Below are 12,029 nucleotides of genomic sequence, written 5' to 3' on the forward strand. Positions count from 1 at the left end.
TAGCTGGGCTTTGAAACAACAGCAGACAGACAGTTTCTTTCTTGCTTCCATGTTTTACCATATCATAACCAATACTTTGAATTGAATCATCTTATAGTCTTTTTCTCATGAGGTCAAAATTCCCTGGACAAAAAGAAAACATTACCTGCAAAATTCATACTACCCCCAACTTCCAAATTTCATCTCATGTTGCCTAAGGAACTGCAAAAGTCATAATATCCCAAAATATACACTTACTTCGTTTTTCAAAGAGAATGGCCCCTGCTTTTCTGAACACAGGCGCTGTTTTAGTATTGTCGTTCAACATAATGCATTGCTGCTCTTTGGCTGTAAATAGAAACGCCCTGTGGAAAGGGCAGAGAAGAGGGACACTTTCTTAGACTTCGAATCACTTTATTGTCACGTTGAATGTACACTAATTGGCATACATTAAAATGAAATTTCATTGCATACATCTGTCAAAGGATCACCACCTCCAATATGCACTACATAAACATGACTGACTGACTGACTGACTGACTGACTGACTGAATAGTATGTATATACCCACATATATTACATGACACAGAAAAAACACAGTCTAGTTCGGATGCATACATGTACATGATGAGAAACTTTAAGTGTTGATCTGTATTTTATTTAGAAGTATAGTTTGCCCAATTTGGAGGCACCTTCCGACTTACCATAAAATAACAGAAGCAAGATACATTAAAAGCAAAAGGAGGCAGGCAATGATAAAATAGCAGCATTAAATCCAGTCTAGATCGGATAAACTGAACTTTGTATAAAGAGCTAGGAGCTCCCATCTTCTTCTGCACACCTTTGTACCTTCATTAAATCTACTTGGAAGTCTAGATTTGGAGCAGAAGAAGAATCGCTAAGAGGCAAAAGATGCTCCTGTGATGGAGGAGATTGTTGGATCCAATCCTAATGCAGATTAAAAGTCAATACTTAATGCATAATTCTGAGGATTCTTTTATTGATTTTATATATAAGGTGACCAGACGTCCCACTTTTGGCGGGACAGTCGTGATTTTTAATAATTTGTCCCGTGTCCCACGGTGTGTTCAAAAAGTCCCGATTTTCCGAAAGAAAGAAAATCAATTTTAAAAAGGACGCTGTTAAAAAAAAAATTCTCTGAAGTGTCGTTCCCGATGTGGCCTTTAGAGGGCAGTGGTTTCCCTATCTTCCCTCCTGCGCGTGCGCGCGCCGATGCGCGATGTTTTACTGCAGGGAGAGCGATGGCAGCGCGGCGAGGAGGAGGCTCGGTCCCGGACGTTCCTGATTCAGGGGCAGAGTCCAAGACAAGTGACTGGGTGCGCCCTGTTCCCCCCTCAAGGCTTCGCGTTAAAGCCAAAAAGGACCTCCACAGAGATGGCTCCAGGAAGGCAGGGCAGGGACAGGACGCTGGAGAGTAGCTTTCGCCTACAGCCTTGGGGGGAGGAGGGTGTTGGCAACCCTGCCCTGCTTGGTGCCCCTCGTTGCTTGAAATGGGGTGCTCTGTTTGGGGGGGGATGCAGGAGGTCCAAATAAGAGGTGGGCTCAGCCTCCACTGGGACGGAGCAAGCAGAAGGAAAGGCAAGGGGGAAATGGGACTTCGCTGGCGGTTGCAAAGTAGCCTTCCCCCGATTGCTCGGATCGGGTGCGGATCCTTGGCTTTTTAAATCAACTTTTTGGAAGGAGGATGGGAGGATGGATGGGACAAGTACTAAAGGCATCTTGGCTGAAATCACTTTAAAAAAATCCCACTTTTAAGGCGGTGAGCAGATCTAATGCTCCTTCCGACTCCCCACAACAGAGAAAGGGAGGGGGGGAAGAAAGTTAGGGAAGGAAGGAAAAAAGGAAAGAAAAAAGGAAGAAAGGGAAAGAAAGAGGGAAGGAAAGAAGGAAGGAAGGAAAAGAAGAAAGGAAAGGAGGAAGGAAGGGAAAAAAAGAGTGACTGGCCTCATTTCATCCAAGCAGATTTTCATGCCTAAAATGGGACTAGAAACTCCTGATTTCTTGTCTGGTGCCTGAACCACTACTAGGCAAACTGGCTCTCTTATCCATATTTGATCTACTGTGACCAAATATCTTCCAAATCGTGCCAGGAAAGCAGCTCAGCACAGCTGCATTGAGCAACAGGAATTATTTTTACGGCTTTGTAGTTTCTCCTTTTGCAAAACTAACAGATTAAACAGCAAACTCGCCACAAGATTGCAAGTAACTTCTAAAACTTCTCCTCAAACAGCAGTTATCTAAAACTACCCAGTGAACAGAGTTGGGTGTTGATATTATTGTATCTCTGTATAAAGCCATGAATTTGTTATAGAAGGTCATAGACAAATAGCTGTCCTTTGGGGTCATTACAGGTGTCTGGAATAGAAGAACATGGGTGTTTTCTGATACGGAAGCATTTTGTATAAAATAGAATGCAACGTTGACTAATAAACAATAGCTCCAAACTTAGTTTTAAATTCATACATTTAAATTCATTGCTATTTTCACATACTATGTGAACGAGACAGTTTTTATATTCCAACACTTCAGGATACAGTGTTAAGCTTATTGCATTGGAAGATTTTGTACAACATTTGCTTAAAATATTTAAGAAAAAAATGGTTGGATATTTTGTTGTTTAGAATGCAAGGCAAGCATACTTCAATTTTAAGGGACTGAGATTACCGTATTTTCACGACTATAAGCCGCACTGAAAATCCTAAAATTTGATCAAAAACCGGCAGTGCGGCTTATAACCCGGTGCGCTTTATATATGGAGCAGTTTCCCTCCCCAGCGCCCAGGCTTTCTTCTCCGTTCGCGCCTCCCGTCCCTTCCACCGTCTGAGGAGTTTCCCTCCCCAGCGCCCAGGCTTTCTTCTCCGTTCGCGCCTCCCATCCATTCCACCGTCTGAGCAGTTTCCCTCCTCAGCGCCCAGGCTTTCTCCTCCGATTGGTTTTAATGGGGAGGTCCGATGGAATAGCGCTTAATGGGAGAAGGATTAATAGTTTCTCGGGTTCAAGCTGCGGATTCTAACTTTCACAAAGGGAACTAAAGCTGAGCAGGTAATTGCTTTATTAAAGCCGATTCAGTTCGCGGGAGATATTTGGTGCGCTTCTTTGAAAATCTCCCTCCCAATTCTGCCCAACGCCTCCCTGACCTTACTGGACGAACGGTGGGGGGGGGGTGTATCATGTAGTGCGGAGTGCGAGGAGTGGCAGGTTGCGATTTCGTTAGTAATTGCAAAAAAAAACCGTGCGGCTTATAACCCGGTGCGCTTTATATATGGAAAAAGTTTGAAAAATTAACGTTAACTGATACTGCGGCTTATAATCCGGTGCGGCTTATGGTCGTGAAAATACGGTATTTCCATATACTGCACAGCTAGACCTCGATTTACAACCACAATTGACTCTAAAATTTCCATTGCGAAGCAAGACGGTTTCTCATTTCATGACCTTTCTTTCCACAGTTGTTAAGTGAGTCACTGCAATTGTTAAGTGAACCATGCAGTCATTAAGCAAGTTTGGCTTTTCCCGGTCACTTTGCTTGTTGGAAACCAGCTGGGAAAGTGACATGGTGATCGCATAATCCTGGATACTGCAACTATCGCAGGAGTTGCCACAAAGAAGAGGGAGTCAAACTATTCTCCAAGGCACGTGAGGGTAGAACAAGAAGCAATGGGTGGAAACTAATCAAGGAGAAAAGTTGTGAATGTTCCAACACTGGAAGTTTTTAAAAAGATGTTGGATAACCATTTGTCTGAAATGGTGTAGGGTTTCCTTCCTAAGCAGGGGTTTGGACTAGAAGATCTCCAAGGTGCCTTCCAACTCTGTTATTCTATTCTAACATATACTGTTTTAAAGAAGCACAGAGGGAACAATCCTCCAGGCTTTAGTGACTATCACTAAGTGTTGTAGCTTATGATTCTTGATGAATGTATTCTATTTTATTTTTCTTTATTTTTCACCAAAGACAAATTCCTTGTGTGTTCAATCACACTTGGCTAATAAACTATTTACTCTACTCTACTCTACTCTACTCTACTCTACTCTACTCTACTCTACTCTACTCTACTCTACTCTATTCATTTCTATTTCAATTCTAATAAGGAGTTTAGCTTCTCTCTCTTGAAAATGTAAGCTAGCATAAGGCATTATAATGCAAGCTAGCCTTAGCTTTCAAACAGTTCATTTAGTGACCAAAGTTACAATGGCATTGAAAAAAGTGACTGATGACCATTTTTCACACTAAGTGGCCATTTTTTACACTTAGCGACCATTTTTCACACTTAGCTACCGTTGCAGCATCCTCATGGTCACGTGATCAAAATTTTGATGTTTGGCAACAGATTCGTATTTATGATGGTTTCAGTGTCCTGGGGTCATGTAATCGCCTTTTGTCACCTTTTGACAAAATATAAAATTTTTAATCAAGCCCCTCCCCCCCCCGGTCAATGGTGTCCATCTTTACCAATCTGAAAATCTGGTCACCTTATTTATATAGCAAGAATGCGGCACGTGAAAAAGAAGAGCCATATTTAAAAAGGCACGAGATTGCTATTATGTCAAACCATACACTAGCTGCATAGTGATATCTGCTATCAGAAACAAACCACAGTTCAGTACAAAAATCACGAGTCCTTAATGCAGATAGTCCTTGACTTACAACAGTTCCCTTAGTGACCGTTTGAAGTTACAATGGCACTGGAAAAAGTTACTTATGACCGTTTTTCACACTAATGACTGTTGCAGCATCCCCATGGTCATACGATTGACACTTGGGTGCTAGGCACCTGATTCACATTTATGATAGTTGCAGTGACCTGGGATCATGTGATCACCTTCTGCAACCTTCTAACAAGCAAAGTCAATGGGGAAACCAGATTCACTGAATAGCCGTGCTACTAATTTAACAACTGCAGTGATTCATTTAACAAATGTGGCAAGAAAATTCATGAAATGGGGCAAGACACACTTAACAAATTTGTCTCTTAACAACATCAATGTTGGTGTCAATTGTGGTTGTATGTTGCCTGTACAGTTACCCTCAATTTACAATTATTCATTGAGTGACCATTGAAAGATACACCGGAACTGAAAAAATGTGACTTATGACTGTTTTTCATAACTGGGACCTTTGTAGCACCCCCATGGTCAGGTGATCAAAATTCATCCACTTGGCAACTGGTGTGTACTTATGTCAGCTGCAATGTCCCAGAGGCATGATCATTTTTTGCGACTTTTTGACCAGCAAAGACAATTGGGATGATAGATTCACTGAACAACAGTGTTACTAACTTAACACCTGCAATGGTTCACTTAATAACTATGCAAAAAAGGTCATAAAATGGGGCAAAACTCACTTAACAACTGCCTTGCTTAGCAGTGGAAAGTTTGGGCTCAACTGTGGTTGTAAGTCAAGGATTGCCTGTAGAGTTGTTGCAGTGCATTGCATTGCATTGTATCAAGCTCTCTAAGTGTTAGCTGAATTCTATCTTCAATACTCTAAGGAAGTTTTCAGATAACCAGCAACAATCAAAACTACTTTTTTGAGCAACTCTCATAAAATGCAAGACTCCTATGATTACCTGCAGGTAAATGCTGTTTCAGTTTCACATTTGATAGCACAAGCTCCTTTAGTTAAAGTTCTATAGATGGTGGGTTCTTGACCAAGGATCCAAGCACCATCTGTCCTTACATAATTGTCCAGAATATTTCCTTGAACTTGAAGAGGGAAAAAAAGTAAGAAGAGTTTAGAAAGTAAAAACACCAAAGACACACTTTTCATCAAATGAGAAGCTTCCTTCTGCTTGCAACCACATATGTCAGAATGAAACTAGTGTTTCCTGTATGCTTTTCTGTTTAGAAATTAGGAATTTAGCCAATAGAAATGATTTAGCACATTTCTGTGGTTTTGATGCTTTGAACACACTATAAGAACACGTTTCTCCCTAAGAACCTCACTCAGACGTCAATTGTGGGTTTACACGGTCTGAGCCATTTGGCCTTGATCTTGATCTCGCAGTCCAAATCTCCTGATTTTCTGCAACAGTTTCTAATGAACTTCGGCATCTGACACTGGGTGAGTTGGTGATTGGAAGCTACTGATACAGGAGAGAAAAATCCCTAAGTGACAGAAACCTTTCTCCTTCTGGAATATCTAACAATACGCTATATAAAGTCAAAATACAACTAGGGTATGTTGAAAATTATTCTATAGAAGTTTTATCTTCGTTCTGGTTTAGGATAAAGAACGGTTCTAATGGCCTTTAGGATGGCTGCTGAATTACTGAATTACACATGCTCCTGCGGTCAGCTTTGCTGTATTCAGAAACATTTACCGTAATTTTCAGACTATAATACACCCCAGAATATAAGATGCACCAAGATTTCAAAGAGAAAAACAAGAAAAAATTAGTTTTTGGGCTCTGTGCATCCGGTTTTTGTTCTCTTTAGTACTCAGGAGCACTCTGCCCAGGCCTCCCAAGTCTTCCGTGCACCCCATTTCTGACCTCCCAAACTCCTCAGGAGTGCTGTTTTTGCTCTCTCCAGCCCCCAGGAGTACTCTGCAGCCCTTCCAAACCCTCTGTGCCCCCGTTTTTGCCGAAAATGGATGCACGGGAGGCCACTAATTAAATCTAGCTTTGTAGCCTTCCTGCCCAGTAACATTATTTTTAACCAACTCTGAGACATCTAGAGGAAAAGAAGACGAATATAATCCAAGGGTAATAAATATTAATAGAAGAGGCAATGTCATATATGATATTGATGTTTCATCTTGTTTTATATGAGTGGTTCCTAGAATATTGAACGCTACATAGCATACAGGACATAATTTGCTAAATTTTAGGTACAGAAACTCTCACAAAAAATGGGCAGAGAGTTCTTCAGCCCTTTTCTCTTAGCATTATTAGTTCTTGGGACTTTACAAAAATCAGATCTCATTGTAATGTAAGATTTTAGAAACAGAAATGTAATTATTTCGTATTTTATATATAAAGTTAGTAACATCAAGCATTTATCCAATATGTGCTCATTCAAACTTCCAAGGTTAAGTCCAACACTCATTAAATATGATATTTCTGAGACTTCTATTATCTCAATTCTTCTGAAAAGCAGCAAAAAAGAAACATACCTGTATAGAGAAAGAAAACTAACCCAAATATATATTTGCAGCATTCCATTTTGGGACAGTCAAGTTGTGTGCTGAAAGCTTTGTCTGCCTGCGGACAAAGTTTTATTGACTTAGCTTTATTAGACAAGCCTTGAGCAAAGGAAATTAACCAAATTGGATTAAATATTCTCTCAGTATTTTAGGCCTCTCTTCTCTGGTCGAAATGTTCAAACGTTACCTTGAATTCATGATCTTACAAAATATAATTTAAATGTTTGAATTGATGAAACAGAAAGGTAGAAGACCTCTCTTTAGATTTTCTTATTCTGAAATTCTCCTTTCCTTAATTAAACATGAAGTATAATTAAGAAATATAGGTGACCAGACAGAGAGACTGAAAAGAAGAATAAGATAGGATAGGATAGGATAGGATAGGATAGGATAGGATAGGATAGGATAGGATAGGATAGGATAGGATAAGACGTGATAGGGTAGAGACACAACCTAATCCAACATATAGCAGCAAATGAGTAAATGTCACTTCAAGGGGAAATGGTTGGAAATCTGCCAGGGAAAGCCTTTCAAGTGACAGAGCTTTAAAATATTAACTTTGTCTCCCTTTGTGCATATGTGTTTCTTGCTCAAGTATATTCAAGCCAATTGTCATCTGGTAGAACATAAGGAAGGAATCAAGTACATGCAGTTCCTAGTACAGAAAATATTAAATCATGATTGTTAGCCATTGTTGAAATTTCCCCTTTAAGAAACCATGTCTTCTCATAGAATCTTTTCAACTAAACATATATCTAACTTTTCTTAACAATCAAAACTTGATTTTCAATCCTTAATGTAATCCTGAACATTCCATTAGAGAGAGGTTCCCTGAGGATGGGCTCCAGCATGAGTCCAAAAGCTCAGAAGACTAAAGTTCTGGCCGCAGGGACCGACCCAGATTGGATCTTGCAACATTATCCTGAGATATGTATATTTGTCTTCATTCATAATCCTGGACTCCCTAAGTATAAGATTTTTTCTGTGGGTTTCTCTAAAGTTGTATAGATACCTGGGGAAGGATTAACCTTGCTAGAGCAGAAGAGACTAGAATACTTAACAGTTTATTCAGAGTACAGAATAACAGAGTTGGAAGAGACCTTGGAGATCTTCTAATCCAGCCCCCTGCTCAGGCAGGAAATCCTATACCATTTCGGACAAATCTCTTGTTAACAATGTCCAATGTTGGAGCAATCACAACTTCTGGAGGCAAGTTGTTCCACTAATTAATTGTTCTAATTCTCAGGAAATTTGTCCTTAGTTCTATGTTGCTTCTCTCCTTGATTAGTTTTCGTTCATTGCTTTTGTCCTACCTTCAGATGCTTTGGAGAATAGTTTGATTCCCTCTTCTTTGTGGCAACCCCTGAGATATTGGAACACTGCTATGTCTCCCCTAGTCTTTCTTTTCATTAAACTAGACATACCCAATCCCTGCAACCATTCTTTATGTATTTTAGCCTCAGTCCCCTAATCATCTTTGTTGTTAGCTTCTTTCTAAGACCTCTTTGCATACTATCTTTTTATTTAACAGCACATCAATGTTCATCTGAACTAGTAACATGCTAACAGTGCACTGCAGGTTTAGGATGCTTTGGCTTGTAAATAGGAAGGAGCTCATACTAATGCTGCCTTTGTAGACCTGTTGATCTGGTCATGTTTGCCCTCTTTGGTACACAGAGGTTTACCTAGAATAGTGTGTTTATTGGAGATCGCTCAAGGTGCCCCTTTAGTTAGTATAGTGATTAAATTGTAATCGGCCACAGAACGTGTTTAAGCAGCAGTGTACCAATGAAGTTTTCCTCTCATGTGGCCACATGTTACCTACTAGCATAAAATCATTTTGGTTAATGCTTTTGTCTATAAATTTTGATCATTCTTGAATATTGGGGCAAGTCCCAAAATTGCAACTTTGAAATCATTGACAAAATTGTTTACAAAACTGATGAAACACCCAGAAGACAAGAAGTGATATAGAAAAGATTGGACAAAGGCCAAACTCCTGATCATTCCTGTGTCTTTCTCTGAAGCTTTTCCCACTTGAATCCATTTTGTCACTGGACAAAAAGTGGACAAATTGCTTGAATCTGATCACAGTAGAATAAAATGGAGTGATTTCTTTCAGCAATTTAAAATTATATTTCTGATAATGGATTGATAAACCCAAAGATGGAAATTCTTTGCTGCCACAATATGCTGATGACTCATGTCCATCTTACAATCAACTATTAATCCAAGGCCTGTTTTAGGTATGTTATTGCCAAGCCAAGGAGCCCCCAATGATTTCAGTGTCTTAAGTGAATAATTTAGCATTTGCATGGTACATTTTAGTCTGTTGACTTCAAGTTTTATTTCTGACTTGGCCACCCATTTCTATCATTTGTAAGTTTGAGAGGCATTCCCTCCCCATTTCATCCCAGCTGTTAATTTTAAAAAATGAGAAGGAGTTCAGAGCCAAGGATTGAACTTCATTGGAAGTCCATTATTCTCTACATCTTTTCTACTTGGTTAAGGATAGATTCTGTTGCAGTTGCAACTGCATTAATGCACAATCCGCTAGTCCTTAAGTGGGTAGAAAAGTATACTGGCCTAAAATTTACTGTTCCAATTAGCCAAATCTCAGTAATAAAGCTGGCCTTAAAGGTATTAATATAGGATAAGTTAACAAAAGTGACTGGTAGATTCTCCTAGATTCATTTTCCCTTCTCACTAAACAGTACTTGCCAATTGGAAAGATAATCACCAATTGCTCAAGGGAGAAGAGATAGGAATAGGTTGAGATGGGCAAATAAAGGAAGGTCCTTAGGATGGCTGATTTAGAAACTCTCAAAGGTTCTTTTGGACTAAGAAATATAAAGTGGTGAGGGAAGATCAGGAGGAAGAGACAGCATTGTTGTAGGGGGGAGGGGGTATCTGAGGTGATACTGATAATTGTCTCTTGCTTGTCTGTCCTTCTGGGGCAGTTGGCTGCAGTAAAGTCTTGGGGTGGCTTATGTGGGTCCAAGGAAGGCAAGATGGATAACAAAGGGAACCAAGGAAACAAAAGGCTGCCTCTCTCCATCTTTGGTCTTTCTTCTACTCAGGAATGCAGGGAATATAGCCTGCCAGTTCTATGTGGAATCCAAGTTATATTGGGAAGGTGAGTGAAACCAAGTCACAAAGCATCCAAAGACCAAAGACTGGCCTGATCTTCATTAAGGGACAACCCATGTCAAGAACATATTTGTGGGGCCTGCCTATTTGGTGCAGTGACCTGCCAGCCACATTTCTTCCATGGTCCAATTAATCCAATGCACTTGCACATAGGGTCCTTAATTATTAAAGCACTTCCATGGGGCTTTGCAGTCAGCAGTAAGCTTGATTAGCATTGCACTCAATGGGTCTTGCTTCCCAGCAAGGACAAGCTGCCTGAGGCTGCATTCTGTTACATGTTTATCTAGCAGTAAGCTTGGTAAAAGAACTGGAGCTACCTGTTCAATAGGTGTTTTCCTTCCCCTTACACAATTGTTGCCACTGATATGTGAATGTATGCCACGCACAGCTTCTCTCTCTCCCTCACACTTACACACAGAAATGCAGAATACTAGTGTGTTAATGGCAGTTCACTCTAAAGTTTTCTCTCTCTCCCTCTTTCCAAATTCACGATGCTTATTTGCTACATCAAGGAAGAAAACTGGGTGTGGATTTTTAGTTCAGGCTTTTTTTAATCTTCATCCAGTACTGTGTGCTGTTTCGTTTCCTGGAATTATTTGATTCCTCAGAAAGATTCTTTTCTACTTCTTTCATAGCTTTGGCTAAAGAATTGTAGTCTTCTGCAGAATTGTATAATCAAGGAAATGGAAAACATTTGTAGATTGCTGGGAGTATTTTCTTCACACAGAAACAAAATCAAGGAGTGCTCCAGAATAACACAAGACAGCATTGGAAGGGACCTTGGAGGTCTTCTAGTCCAATCCCCTGCTCAAGCAGGAGACCCTCTACATTTAAGAGAAGTGGCTGTCCAGTCTCTTCTTAAAAGCTTCCAGTGATGGAGCACTCACAACTTTTGGAGGCAAGCCATTCCATTGGTTAATTGTTCTCACTGTTAGGAAATTTCTCCTTAGTTCTAGGTTCCTTCTCTCCAGGATTAGTTTCCATCTGTTTTTTTCTTATCTTGACTTCTGGGTTTCTTTCTTATCCCTTCTTTTTCCCCGTTGTTTAACTTAATGCTTCTTGTGTTCCTTCTTCAAGGTCACCTCTGTATTCTTGTATTCTACAGAGGCTAGGCCTTTGTAATCTATTAGGAGGGAAATTGCTTGAAAATACATATGCTAGAGAAAATATATTAAAATATGTTTATGAGGAGAAGTTGAAATAGTGATTTCAGTCCAGTTACAACTTCTTTCAGCTCAAGCTACCCCACAACCTTGATGATGTGAGGAAAAGTAGAAGGAAGGAGTAGTACATGTGCTGTCTTGAGCTCCTGTGCAGCAGTTGGAATATAAATCTAATAAAACCAATAAAGCAATGTATTTGAAGATTGATACAAATTTTCATGTGCGTATTTTCTTTGCTGGCTTTGCAAATTAATGAAGGAAAGACATAAAGCCTAAACAATGGATTCACCCATCCACAATGAGAGCCATTTGGGTAATTACAGTATATTATTGTGATTCTAAACAAGTGACATGCAGAGAATGATTTAAGAGCATATCTATTTGTGAGTCACACTAGTTCGTTGATAATTTTAGAATGGAGTTTGCCTAACCCTAACCCTAAGTTTTACATAAGCTGAAAATATCACTATTGTACGTACATGACACTTTTTTTCAATACTAGTCATCCACAACATATATTTTGACACCAGTGAAATTCCTCCCATTTTTAGGGAATAGTCAAACTTAAGAGT

The 12,029-nt window shown here is 39.8% G+C and overlaps 1 protein-coding gene across 2 annotated transcripts in view; it reads right to left on the reverse strand.

Moving 5' to 3' along the window:
- LOC116508200 (plasminogen-like) overlaps positions 1 to 7,202 on the reverse strand; it is a 48,377-nt gene extending 41,175 nt beyond the window's left edge. Inside the window, exons 1-3 of one of the 2 annotated variants that reach the window (XM_032216730.1) lie at positions 7,115 to 7,202; positions 5,568 to 5,703; positions 238 to 344 (exon numbers count right to left, since the gene is read on the reverse strand). In XM_032216730.1, the coding sequence (XP_032072621.1) occupies positions 238 to 344; positions 5,568 to 5,703; positions 7,115 to 7,163 (292 nt within the window). In that variant the 5' untranslated portion in view covers positions 7,164 to 7,202. Of the gene's footprint in view, positions 1 to 237; positions 345 to 5,567; positions 5,783 to 7,114 lie in introns of those variants that run through there. The other variant, XM_032216729.1, reaches the window with a different exon arrangement.
- Positions 7,203 to 12,029: the final 4,827 nt, after the last annotated feature.

This window comes from Thamnophis elegans, chromosome 4, assembly GCF_009769535.1.
Source record: "Thamnophis elegans isolate rThaEle1 chromosome 4, rThaEle1.pri, whole genome shotgun sequence".
NCBI lineage: Eukaryota > Metazoa > Chordata > Lepidosauria > Squamata > Colubridae > Thamnophis > Thamnophis elegans.